This window comes from Chaetura pelagica, unplaced genomic scaffold (genome assembly GCF_000747805.2).
Source record: "Chaetura pelagica isolate M959 unplaced genomic scaffold, ChaPel_1.0 scaffold10, whole genome shotgun sequence".
NCBI lineage: Eukaryota > Metazoa > Chordata > Aves > Apodiformes > Apodidae > Chaetura > Chaetura pelagica.
The window spans coordinates 1,280,486-1,294,370 of record NW_009952263.1 but is presented as its reverse complement, the minus strand read 5'-3'; the positions used below and the strand labels follow the sequence as shown (position 1 = coordinate 1,294,370).

Genomic DNA, 13,885 nt, shown 5'->3' with positions numbered 1-13,885 from the left:
ACACCCCCCCGCTGCCACAGGAACCCCTTCCTTCTCTCCCGGCAGCACGTCCCAGCCCAGCTCCAGAGAGCAGCCCGGGAGCTCCCGCCCCGTCCCACCCGCGCTGCCCCACGGACGGCGTTTCTAGAGAGCAAAACCTTGGCTGCAGGGGCGGCTTTGGGGGCAGCAACGCGTGGGCCCTGCGGGAGGTGGGTCTGACCCTCCTGCTGCTGGGGCTCCTGTCGGCGGGGGAGCAAAACATCCCAGCTCGGCTGTCTTCAGTGTTGGTGCAGTTTGGCTTTTACACTTAAGCAATTCTAAATGGTGTGGATGTTTTATGTGAGTGCTCAGGGAACGGATCGTTGACATGGTAATGAGCACTTGACTCCCTCAGGCACTTCTGAAAGTCCCCACCAGGACACCATCACAGCAATATTATTATTTTCCTGTGTTTTACGACTGCAATATATTAATACATTTATTAAACCGGTTATTTTTAAACATGTTGTAGGTCAAGTCAGTAGAAGATGACGGCTTCTGGATTATTCCATTTTGCCGTGATTTGCAAAACCAGTGTTTTTAATTTTCTCCATTTGAGCTAATGTTACTCTCCAGTACTACTTACATCTTGGGGGTTATTAGTGACCCTTGGATGGTTTGTAGCAGAGACCCTCAAACATCAGCAGTGACTGCATCGATGACTCCCTGAACGTGAGGGCAACATCTGTTCTACATAACTTGCCTGCGTGCATTTCTGCAGCTGTTAAGGTGATAAACAACTGGAAGGGGCATCCAAACGTGGGCTGTGCCTTAACATCAAACACTGAAAACAATCCCAGACTTAAAGCTCAAAAACATTTTCTCCCATGAATACTCTTCTGAAAACATACACTAGGCCTGCACAAGTGTTGCTGAGCACGTAAGCAGGTAACTGCCTTCCTCTTACTACACAAGAAAACCCCACTCAAGTACAGGTGAGCACTTTTTGTGACAGTCTTCATTGCCATCTAAGTGAACATATATTGTTCCTGAAATAATAATTGAATTTTAAAATTTAATAAAAATCTCCCTAAATTGGGGTATGATTGACCATCATAGTGTTGCTTACTTTTCTGCCCTCCTAACTGATCTTATCAGTGCTGAATTACAGTACAAGTTACTGCTTTCTTCTGCCAAGTTCTGCTTTAAAAGAAGTTTATCACTCCACCCCCCTCCCAGAAATTGTCCATATGCATTTCATTTCTCTCCTCTTTCTACTGACGATTTATTTCCTGCTGCTTCACCACATATGGGGTTTTTTTCATGTTGCATAATCCCATCCCTATTCTGAATGTGACAGTTCTTTTTCTCAAACACCTGTATCTCAACCTATTGTCTTTGATAACTGGGAATTGCTGCTTCTCTTTGGCACACAAGCTTTCAGTTTGACATTACACTGGTGAAACTTCAAGAAGCCCTAGAAAGTGTCAGTGTCTCCAACTGAAATGCCAACAGTGTTTAAAAGTTGTTTGTACATATGTGCTGTGTATACATTAAAAAAACCCACCAAACAAAACAGAAGAGTGGCTTGATTTTAACCATGAGAGTTTCCTCACTAAGAACATAGATTCTGGAGATAAGCAGCAATTGTCTGTTCCAGAATCTCACCTGATCAGTTTCTCACCCTGCAAAGTTCCATCCACCAGGAAGGCATTTCAGAGATTTCCTGTCCCTCTGGTAAGAATAAACTATTAGCAGGATGAAAACAATATTGGGAAAGAAAGGAAACAAGGAAACACACACATGGAAACAGCTACTTAACTTAGCTTTTCACAACTTGATTTTATTAATCTTCATAAGCAGGCAGTAAAGAGTATAGAAAGATAAATAACCTAGTTTGTACACATTCCCAAATGCTGTTCTCTTCACTGGCTCTCCCAGAGATCTGTTCAGTTCTAGATGACAGGGTAACCAGCTGATGACAGTACACCAGTTGACCTGGTTGTGACTCACACTTGGAAGAGGATCTGGATAGGGTTACTGAAACAATCAGCCTCCCCTCCAGAAGTACCCACTAGAGCCAAGGGGAGTCAAGCTGAATTCATGTCCAAGCAGTGGGTTTTTTTTACTGTGACACAGCCACAGCCACGGTGCTGCCCTGGAAGCAGCTGTAGGCTAAGGGTTGTGCCTGGCTGGCCGTTCAGGAATTTCAGCTCTCCCAGATGAAACTGACAGGAGACACAAGACTGGGCAGGTGGGTATCCTGGTGATACAGGAGGAAGATTATACACATAGGGAGAAGAGGGAACTACTGAAAAAAAGAGAACGGAAGGTGATTCATGGAGGGAAGGCATCTTTGAACAGATACTGGCTCTGTCCAAGTACATCTGGAAGTATAAATTATTTTCAATCTCATGTTCTTTAGCTGCCATCTCTACAGAGACTAACCTCTAAGCATGTTCCATTTGTGCAAAAAAGTCTGAATAGCCCTGCCATTCACAAACAACCACTAAATATTCCAGAATACCATTTTTTTCACAGAAATTTGGCAACTGAAGGAAACATTTTTAATGCTCTCATCCAACTGCCTTTTTTTTTTTTACCCTTAACTACAGTTCCAGCTCCATCACACAAAAGATAAAGCTTTTATCTTACCTACGTAATGTCCATGCATTCTGAAGTAAATTTTATGTTTTATCAGATGTAACTTGAGTGCCACATAAAACTTGATCATCTTGTAATACCTTCTGCCTTATTTTAAGTACTGCTACTCCAGTACAACTGGAAGGATGTAGCAGTCGACCAACAAAAGGGACTGAGCCCTCACTGCTTATCCTCTCAAAAAATCACTTTTTTTTTGTTTTCCATTTAAAAATATAATTCCTTTCAAATTATCTATCAGCTGTGAAAAAAACAAAACAAAAGCCCATCTGCAATGAAACCTGAAAGTAAGAAGATGGTATAGAAACAAAAGGCAGAAGTTGAAAATACCTTTCATGGGTAAGAATACTGGCCACAGCTCTCCCAGCTCACAACCTAATTGGGGAATAGGTGAGAAGTTGGGATGTAAAACACGTTATGTGCCATTGGAATCCAGTATGGTGTGGCTCCATGTGCCAAGAAGGACTGCCGTGGCACTGTGCACCAGGGAGGACTGACCAGCACCTGCCAACCTGCAGAGAGCTGGTCATGTAAAGTGGTCCCATTCCAGCTCCCAGTGCTGCTGAAGGAACACTGAGGCCAGGAGATTGGGAAGGCTGAGCAAGGTGCTACTGCCATGACTGCAACTCCAGCCATGTGTTCCCAAACCCGCTACAGAAAGGGTGTCCTGCTGGCCTGCAGGCTGGCTCCTCTTCCTCTTGGCCTTGGACGAAGGGCTTAACGTGTTAATGCTTCAGAAGGTTCTAGGTCTGAGAGCTGACACAGACAGTTGAAATAAGATGCACATGGCAAGTCACAACTGACTATGACTGTCTGAGATCAACCAGACTTGGGGAATACAGCTCAGTGCTTCAGTATGAGAACTTACAAAAAGTATTTATGTGAAAGACTGAGAAAAGGACACTGAAAACTCCAGTGGCTTCTGGATGTGACTATGACACATTTAAATTTAGGCTCAGGTACTAAATCATCAAAGCGTTTTGTTCCACCTTCAAAGCACATCCATAGCACAGAAGAAGCATTCTGAGATAGATCTCCACGGTACTGAAACATAGAGCTCAGTTTCAAAATAGACTTCAAAGTCCAGAGGTGTTGGCAGTTTATTATTCCTTTATGTATAAGCTGTTCCTTTCAGTTCCTGTCATCGCCCAGTGCTTGTTCCAGTTCAAGAAATTAGGTTTCTGGGGGGCTTTTAACATTGGCACTGCACACAAGAACAGTTATATTCCTGCCTCCCACGAATTCCTACCAACTTGTTTCATTTTAAGTTAAACAACCATCACCAGGATCAAATCGATCATCACTTCAGTTCACCAGTTAGCAAAGAGTTAATGAAAAAAACCTAATAATACATACCTGACAGGAAAAGGCTATTGAAGCCTTATCAAGTAAAGTGACTGTCTGCATATTCTCTGCTGCATGCTGGACAAGCTAGTTTTACAGAAAGAGTTGTAAAAATATTTCAAAAACACTCCACTTCAGCATAACTTCAGATTCCTTTGTGTCTCATCTCTGTTTATGCTTCTGGTCCTGAAGTTTTTTTTGCCTCTCTTTATTCTGCCCTCCATTTTTCAAAAATAAACTCCTATACTTAACAGTACTGCAACATTTTTTGTTTGTTCTTCAGTAAAGTTCATTCTGAAATAAATACATGTTCAACATGACTGATGTTCTTCCGACTACGTGATACAACACACAGGTAAACAAGGAAGAGAAAACACATCAATGCCATGGCTGTGAGGAAGATGAGGAGCCCAGCAAACAGAGAAGGCTTCAGAGGTAACTGGATCAGCTTGCCTTCTGCTGGAATCATGTTGGTGAGGCTCAGCATGTAACCGAGTGACCATCCAATGCTGCTGTTACCAACCTGCAATAAAGACAGAAGAGTCCTATTCCCATAGACTTTTTCAGTCAAAGGAAAGAGGTTCCAAAAGCTCAATTGCTGATGCTGGCAACTGCCCTTTAAGCTAGCAAGGGTGAAACTTTAGTGTAGTTTTCAAAGATACAGAACCATTTAAAATGACTCCTTTTTTGTAGTTCCAGAGGATGCTAATACAATTGGTCACTGGGCTAAAGAAGTGAGACACGTGTATTAGATGGAGAGGCACAAGGATGTGTGGTATCCATGCAGACACTTATGGGATTTTCTGTGCGAGAAAGATTTAATTAAAAAAAAAAAAAGTAAGCACTGCTGTCCTAATTCCTACAATTAGCCTCTCAACTTAGCCAAATCCTAGGATGTTACTTAGTTCAGGCAAGCAAAAACCCCACAAAGAGTCCCACAGATACAGATAAAGAGGAGGCCAAGGTAAAGCCCCAAAAGTAGGAAACCTTTTATTTGATGGTTGGTTTTGTGCCTGGAAATGAATCAGCACAAGGCTCTTCCATTTAAAAAATAAGCATAAGTGGAACATTACTTAACAAACAGAAGGCATACATTTGTATTTGTTCCATGGTCCTGTTACATTGCTAATTTGAGCAAGTGTTTATCAATTTTCCACTGCTTTTTTCATTAAATCATCATTCTGCCACTTAAGTACAGGATCAAAGGGTGCAGATAGTGACCCTTGTCCTCCTCCCATGTTCCCAGACTCCAATAACGATTTGTCTATTTATATAAAACGTATAAACAAACAATTTCCTCCTACAAATCAAATTACTACTCCTAAAAAAAATATCTATTGTTAAATATAGTGAAAAAATAAGGGCAAGAATTTCAAGAGAACCAGTGGAACTTATTAAAAGAGAGCAGCCTTGAAAGCCAGCTACAAGATACATATTTGGCTTAAACTTTATCATAGGTCGCTTTCTTTTTCAAAGGGCCTGCACCACTTTCAAATCACTCCAGGCAGTTCTAGAGTGTGCTACAAGGCAGTCATAAAGCTGAAATTGTGTTCTTCTGCAACCAACAAGCTCTCCCAAACTCATTTGGTTTTCCATCTCTATTACAGGTCATCCTACTCTGCTACTACAGAGTTTATCTGAATGGCTGCCCCTAAATAGTTTGCTTAAATTTGGGAAAGCTCACTTAGGAAATCAAACTTCTTTGGTTATTCTTGTATTAAAAGTGTCATGATGAAGCTAAGGGATGAACTTTTAACAAGTTATTTAATGTCTTTAGTGAACAATTTCAAGCAGTCAGCTACTGGTTGAAGGAGACCATAAAGGCCTATAATATTTGGTTCTTTTTGTAGCTATCTATATCCTAATACCTTTTGGTTAACTGATAAAAAGAAAGCTATAGCAGCAGGAACTGGAATAGGACACATAAGCAAAGAGGCAAGATGGATGAATCTGTTTTTTCATTGCTAGGAGAGGGGGAAAAGCTCTCATTATGAGGTTTAAAACTTCTGCAAGTCATCTAGCTCCAGATACTGCCCAGATAGTAGCATTTGGTTAAGGTTCTTTTCAATAGTTGTGTTTAATAATTACATTATTCTTTTAGCATAAGCAAAGAAACCCACCCTCCACTCTTGGAGAAACGGTGGTGTTATCTCTGGGGTAGCTTGGCTGACCAGTTACATTAGGTATTACTATTGTTGTTCTTTCTGGGGCAGATCTAATTAAATGAATGCAGTCTTTCCTTTTGGAGTGTCATGATTTTCCTAGTGCAAAATCTAGGTAACAAGGTGGTAATTTTAAATAAGCCTTTTGGGTTTTCATTTTGCTCAGTATTTTTGTAGTCATAGCTAACTGTAAAAAAACATTCCTGCACGTGGCTGCTCCTATCTGCTGGGGACAATACAAGGTATATGTATATACCAAGACAAATCCACCCCAACAGGTCCAGATTAAGAGCCCAGAGTAAGCTCTGTGCTGATTTCCCAGTAGAAGGACTAACTATGGACACTCCTCCAGAGCTCCTAATGTCTGTCCAATACAAGACAAAATAAGGCAAGGAAGTCTTATTTGGTTCCCTAGTCCACTAGTAATAGATATGACTGTTCAGAAAACAAGTGGTATCATGATGTTGGCAACAGCCCTTTAAGTTAGCAAGGAGAAAACTTTAGTGCAGTATACACAGATGATACAGGACCATTTTAAATTGCCCTTTTTTCTAGTTCCAGAGGATGCTAATAAAATTGGTCACTGGGATTAAGAAGTGATTTAAAGGCTCACAGCTTCTCACTGACAACTCACCAGCATACCCTGCACTTAGAAGCACTGCATAAAGATCTACAACGTTTTTGTGTGTTGGTTTTGCATGCCAGTGCTGAAGCATTTCCAAACTATATCCCAGAACCACAGAATGGTTTGGGTTGGAAGGAACCTTAAAGGCCATCTAGATCCAACCCCCATATACGAGCAGGGACACCCCCAATAGACAACATTCATTGCTCAGAGCCCCATCCAACCTGGCCTTGAACACTTCCAGAAATGGGGCCTCCACAACTTCCCTGGGCAACCTCTCCCAGTGTCTCACCACCCCCATAGTGAATTTCCTCCTAATGTGAAGGGCCAAGGAAGGTCAGATAGAGTTTTAGAAAAAAGGCTCTACAGAATAGCAGGGAAGAAAAGATGGTGTTACTGAGGGGACCACACTTCTTGTTATAACCAGCTAAGTTCAGATAGTGGCCATGCCTTGTAATTTGGAAGCAAAGTCTTCTTAGCTGTAGCTTTAGAATGGGTATATACAAATTCATCCCAAGTACTCTGTTTTTAGGAAAAAAAACTGAGGTCAGAGAAGAGAGAAACACAGCTATTACCCAAGCATTGTTTAAGCCTTTTCTCTCTGCCAACTGAAAGCCAATACCCCATCACCACACATTCTTATCCCAGAGAACCAGATTACAGCACAGATGGACGTGCCAGCTGAGGATAAAAACTGCCCTAGTTGTTTCCTCATCACTCAATGACTACTGCCAGCTCTGCTGGCTCCCCCAGGGCTCTGCCAGCAGACAGAAAAACAGTTTGTTAGCTCAAACAGACCTCAACTGGCAAGGTGTTTCAGGCACCTAGAGCCAAGTCACTACTTCAACAACTGGGACAAGGCTTAAAACACAAGTGTTTGACCCTATCTTAAAGCTTTTTAAAAGAACCTAGGCAACATCTCCAAGTAATGCTGCAGTCTCTGGAACCAGGCTGAACTTGCTACTGAGACTTGAAGTGACCTTTTCTTAGGCCAAACATTTTACAACTGTTATATTTTTGTAGGCTGCTGCATCTCCTGTCTCCTTCTAACCTTCTTTGGATTAAAATAACAGTAAGAGGAAATGATTATTACTCACCTCCTTTTGAAAATGTATCTGTGGCCAAGTTTCTGCATCAAAGTGATAACCATGTAAAAGCAAGTAATAAATGAAATTGGCTGAAAAACAGTAGGATCTAGCATATGTTTCTTCAAATTTAGGCAGCATAAACTGGAGCTGAAAGCAAAAGGTTTTTAAAAAACATGTAAATTATGAAAAACAAGTGCTTTTGTTTTCTATAACTAGAGAATACTTTGGATTCTAATTAGACTTTATTACCATTTTTCAGAAACACCAAGTAGAGCTGTGGACAATTAGATATGGAAATTTAGAAAAAGAAAGACCCTGACAGTTATATAGCTTATATTGTAAAAAAAAGAAATTAAACATAAAACTGCATAGAAAAGATTCAAGCTGTTATGGATCTTGAGTTGTTCCATGTCATGCTTACAGCATGGTTAAAACTGTGGTAGTAAACCATGGCCTCAAATCTCCAAAAGAGGACCACAGACAGAGTCAGCCTTGTATGTGGCAGTGATGATGATAAGTTACAATAGGAAATGCTAGCAACAAAATGAATGCAAACAGGGAGCCAGCTTGATGATCTGAGGTACCTCCTTGCAAATTTAAAATAGATCTGTTGATTTACTCCAGGTTCATACTAACAGAGCTGAGACCAGAACAGGGCATAAGGAATATTGTAGAACTAGAAAAATACAGAGTTAAACCTCCATTAAATAAAGATCCCTGCAAGTCACATAGGACATGTTGTATCACAAGACTGCTCTTTGGTTGCCAACTGCAACCTGGGGTGCCCGTTTGGATCATGATAGACCCAAGAAAAGTGCTTTGATCTCCCAGCCTGATCTGGAAGTGCTGTTGCAAGTCCCAGTGTTTACGAGAAGATCAGGACCTGAATGTCCCAGAAATACACAGAGAGACAGATCAAGAAAGCCAGAAAATGAAGAACCACTGGGTGAAAGATGTTCAGAAAAGGTCATGGATTGCCAACTGGGAACAATTTGCTTTTCTTAGCCTAAGTAATAGCAAAAAATGAGACTATGCCTTTCCCTCAGATTAACTCTGTGAGGACAATAATTAAATAAATAAAGAAACCCCTTGCCTTCCACCAGTAGAAGTTCCTCAGGCAGCAGTGCTGTAGGGTCCCAAAATGAGTAATTGTCTCAAAACAGCCACGCTGACAAACCAGACACTGTGCTTGGGTGGCAACCTCATTCAATAAGCCACCTTGACCCTGTTCTTGCAAGGAGAGCTCCTCGTTTGGTAACCTCCCTGACAAACTGGACACTGTCCTTCCTCTTAGAATACCACACAGAATTCCAGAGATTAGTCTCACTAAATGAGTTGCTAAAAGGGATTAAGAGAGGAGGATTGGATCCGAATCTCCCTGGGTTGACCCCCACCTCTAGGGAACCCTACCCATGCTTACTTTGTGGAACATACCACTGTACCCACCTTGTGGGATGAGGTATTTAACTTGGGCCGCCATCTCTGGGGAGCTGTGCCCACTTGGTGGGATGTGACAAGTGCTAATTCCATCTCATCAGCTCCAACTGCACTGCATCAGCTCTGTGCTACTGTGGGCTCACAGATAATGTAAGACACAACTGATGAGTACTAATTGCTTTGAATACGTAGTAATATTGCTGATAATGTGAGATTGAAGTGTGTTTTTAATGAATGTCAGTCCAGTTGAGTTTTAAAATCTAAACCGATCTATCCTATCAGCCTTCTAAAAAAATTCCACCAGGATAATCTCTAGTTCCCTGAAATGCTTAAAATTCATACAACATATATTCAGTTGCAACAGCCCTTACTACCTCTGTGACATCAGCTGTGCAAAGCTCAAAGATAAAAAGAGGAAAATGAACACACTGCTTGGCCACATTTCAATATAGGCCAGAAACTCATCTTAGAATGAAGGGGAATGAAAATTCCAAACTTAGTCCGAGTTTTAAGCATGCTAGAATTGCTACATGGTTTGAAGCTCAGTGGGAAAACAAACGTTGAAGTTGATACAGACCTTCTGAAAAGCTCTGAGTACTTGTCCAGTCTTTCTGTTCCTTTTACAGATACAGGAGAAAACAGAAAAAAGAAAAAATCTGCAAGCCACCCACTTACCTGTGCCCAGCTCCGTGAACAGAAAAACCACACACTTGAATTGAAGTCAGCTAGGGAGAAGTGCCCAGATAAATTCAAAGCATTCATTGTATAGTAGAATCCTGAGAAAGCCTACAGAAGAGGAGTCGATGACAGGCCTGTTACTTTCAGAACTGCAGAAATCAAAAGCAACCAAGCTCAAAAAGAAATGCTGCATTTGCAAACCTACCACAAAACTCCCTTTAACTTTGGGCTGATGGATTTCATTAAACAGACAGTATTCTCTGTCTCTGCAAGCAGTGAAGTTAAACAATAAAGAAACCATCTCCTGGCACAGACTTGGATCTCCTGTTCCATGGAAGTTCACACGCTGGTTTGGGTCATAATTTGCTGGTCTCACAGACTGTGTACAAAGGCTTCCAGAGAAGTACTTCATTGTTAATGCAGTATTGTAATTCCGAGGGTAACATGGATTATCCACCTTAGAACTGCTGTTTGATTTCTGGAAGAAAATAAATAAATAGAACCCTCCTAGCAATAAAGGCCACCCAAAAGAAAGAAAGACCTAATTTGAATTCACAGAAGCTTCTTCCTCAAAAAAACATCAGCAAGATCATTAAAACACTACCAGGGCTAGTTTGGCTTCTTTGTCAGATGGTACAAAACTCTCACTACTTGTTAAGAAATATGAAAAACTATGAAACCTAAGTGCATTTGTCCACAACTAATTGCAACATAGCTCTTACCAGGGTCTCCAAACGCCAAAGGGAAGCCAACACAAGCCTAAGAACCTGCTCAGACAATTACTGAACACCTGCAAAAGCAACATCACAAAGGGTCCTAAAACACACCTGGAGCATCAATGCTAAAAGCCTTTTCTCAGCTTCATCTCTCCCATAGCACGGGAAGCTGTGAGTGTAGACGTTGTAGTTGTAACCATATAACTTCACTTGCAAGGTGCTGTTGAAATTATCCTGAGAGTCCTCTGGAATAAATGAAATTTGAGCAGAAGCTCCTCCAAGATCCAGTGCACCCACAGTTTCTTTTCTGTAAGGATGGACCCATGTCCTCCAAAGGTTCCTCTACATGTAAAAAATAAAACCAAAGCTAATTAGAAATATCATCTGCTTGTTCTCCCTCTTCAAGCTTTTCTACAGTTTACTTAACTTTTTGAGACCCCTTCCTCCCCCCCACCTCTTTGTCCTGCACCCGTTAAAAACAAACAAACAAACCAAAACAAAACAAAAAAAACCCCTTAGCTCTCAGGAAAACATGGAGATGTTTTTTACATAAGAGGGATGTACTTTCACATAGTGAAATTATACTGAAAGATGGCAAAAGAAATGCAGCATAGCCTTTGACTCAGAGGCAGCACAATGATAAAAACACAGGACTATCCAGATCAATATCTGTACTAGAATACAGGGAACTGAAGTCCAGATATCCATGATGTCTTGAAGAAATCTGGATTAAAACAGTATGAAGATTTGCTTGTTTCAAGTCAAGACGGATTAAAGGGATAGCAAAATAAGAAATCACACAGAAGAGAGTGAAAACAGACTGAAAAACACAAGGTCAAATGAAAGCTCTCTCACAGTAAAAAAAAAAGATCTCTAATCTGCACATTTCCTTCACTGAAACTGCAGTGACAATAAATCTGATCCATTCAACTGGCATTTTTCCCTATTACCCAAAACATCCTTCAAAATTCTGTATTTCATCTACATAGTCACAGTGGAGAATATAGCTTTTGTATTATTATTCATTTCAGTATTAACTGTAGTATTATTTACTGAACATGACCACATGAATGTAAACACAAGAAGGTATAAGAAACTTTATGGACTAGCAAATATACAAGAAAATTCTACAATGAAAGATTCCTATTAACAGCCCCTAACAGAATTTGACTCAGCCAATTGTCACAAGAATGGTGAAAAGTGTCTCTCTCCTGCTAGTGATATTTCACACGACTGTATACTAAAATGGCTCCACATGGACTTGCAGTCCCTTCAGTAGTCCTTTTAAATCTGCCATGTGGGATTTGATCTTTGGATGATTAAAATTAATGTGTAGAGCACTGACATCACCCTGAAGTACGTTACGTCATTTTTGTTGCAAGAAATGCACACAATGAGAAAAACTCTTCTAGAACGTGTGATTTCAACACCATTTTTCGTAACTTTGCAAGAGTCAACAACACATTCACCATGACCTATCAGTGAAATCATCAAGAACTAATTCATATTAATTTGATCACCATGATCTAACAGGAACTGTTCAACCACGACAGCTAACAATACCTAGGGGTTTGGTTGAAACTTCTTTCAACCTAGTGAGACTACCTGGAAGAAGTTCAGTTAATGCTAAGGGCAGCACACTGACACCATGAATGCAGATGAACAGTTGCTGATCAGCTTGGCACAGCTTTTACTGGGAATTAAATGATACAGGACATATATAAAAAGGGATCTCCCAACACATTTGACTTGTTCTCTGCTATGAGGCTCCCACCTGACTGTATTGTGGGTTCAAGGACAGCATAAGTGTCTATATTGGCACCAGTTGGCACTGCACAAGACAGCTGGTATCACAGCCCACTCCTCACAGCCCTCAGCTTTTCAGCACTGTTGGAATGAATTGTGTCTGAGTGACTTCTGGCTCATCCGAGGCACATTTGGCCACAGCAACTTCATCACCTTCACTGCTTCAAACAGCCTTGTCCGCTTAAGACAAGTGAGCCAACACTGCAAAACCATTTGGAGACCCTTAAGCTGTGCAGATCCTTCACCAGGACAGCTGCAGGGACAGCAACCACCTGAGGAAGTGACAGCAAACATCTTCAGTTGGCACCACGGACAAGTCAATCAGCACCTGTCACACAAGATACCAGTGCACTTCAGAGCAAGGCAACTCCTGTTTCTAGGGAAGGCAACCGATGCCATTTAGGGAAGAGCCCTGTTTTGTGGATCAACAATTTGACCTGTGCCTTAATGCATTCCTGTAGCATCATATTCTTTGATTAATGTTTGCTTCATTCTATTACTGCCACAAAAAGACCCTGTTACATATTTCAGTGAAAAGTTACAGCTATGATGTGTTAGGCATATCCCCTCAAACTTCTCATTTACAAGAAACAGTGGGAAAAAAAACAACAACAAACATGCAGTTTTTTCCACACACCTCTAAGAAATTGCCCATTAAATAGTTGGCTGTTATCCATCCATACACCCCTTCCTCTGGCCCAGTTATGATTTGTGCACCCCTAAATTCAAAAGGTTGTGTTCTGAAGTAGTTTTGAATGGTTGCAAGGACTTCACTGGCTGCCGATTCATTTTGCAACCTAAGCAATTCACAAAACATGAGACACTGAGCATCTGGAAAGGCAATTTCACGTGTATTGTTCACTGGCTAGCAATTCAAGAAAACTACAATCACCTAATTAAAAAAACAGACATTGTTTCCCTAAAGGCAAAGTTTATGTTAGGGAACAGCCAAGTATCCAGCATTGTTTCAGCAAGCAACTCCCCCATGATGTACAAACTTCACTCGTTATCATACAAGTCCATGGGTGTTTTTTTCTTACATATACTTATCTTTTTCGTAAACTGATTGCTTATATGACAGCCACTGGTTAAAGGAGTCCCAGAGACTTTCTTCCCACTCTGTTTAGCCACAGAACAAACATAAAAAGCCAGTTTGTGCCAGGGCTAAAGCTACAGACAGACCCCAAAAGCCACATTACACCATATTCACACTCAGAAAACTCTGCAGTGTCTTGCTTTAACCTGCCTTTTCTGCCCACAGCTATACACAAACATTACCTGTTTACCCAACACTGAATTTTAAGACAGATTTGGAAGAGAAAAGTAAACTCTTGTCTTCTCCAGAATAAAGCAAGCATTTATTTTCAATATGGCATAATAAAGGATTTTTATACAGCCCCACTTTCCCTA

At 41.0% G+C, this 13,885-nt stretch overlaps 2 protein-coding genes across 2 annotated transcripts in view; both read right to left on the bottom strand.

Moving 5' to 3' along the window:
• The window catches only part of RPL14 (ribosomal protein L14), an 8,588-nt gene extending 4,562 nt beyond the window's left edge, over positions 1 to 4,026 (bottom strand). The window contains exon 1 of the mRNA XM_010007608.1: positions 3,976 to 4,026. Within this exon, the coding sequence (XP_010005910.1) occupies positions 3,976 to 4,026 (51 nt within the window). The remainder of the gene's footprint in view (positions 1 to 3,975) is intronic.
• Positions 4,027 to 4,252: 226 nt separating this feature from the next.
• The window catches only part of ENTPD3 (ectonucleoside triphosphate diphosphohydrolase 3), an 18,685-nt gene continuing 9,052 nt past the window's right edge, over positions 4,253 to 13,885 (bottom strand). The window contains exons 4-9 of the mRNA XM_010007607.1: positions 13,113 to 13,272; positions 10,781 to 11,011; positions 10,159 to 10,431; positions 9,951 to 10,061; positions 7,848 to 7,985; positions 4,253 to 4,486 (exon numbers count right to left, since the gene is read on the bottom strand). Coding sequence (XP_010005909.1) covers positions 4,253 to 4,486; positions 7,848 to 7,985; positions 9,951 to 10,061; positions 10,159 to 10,431; positions 10,781 to 11,011; positions 13,113 to 13,272 — 1,147 coding nt within the window. The remainder of the gene's footprint in view (positions 4,487 to 7,847; positions 7,986 to 9,950; positions 10,062 to 10,158; positions 10,432 to 10,780; positions 11,012 to 13,112; positions 13,273 to 13,885) is intronic.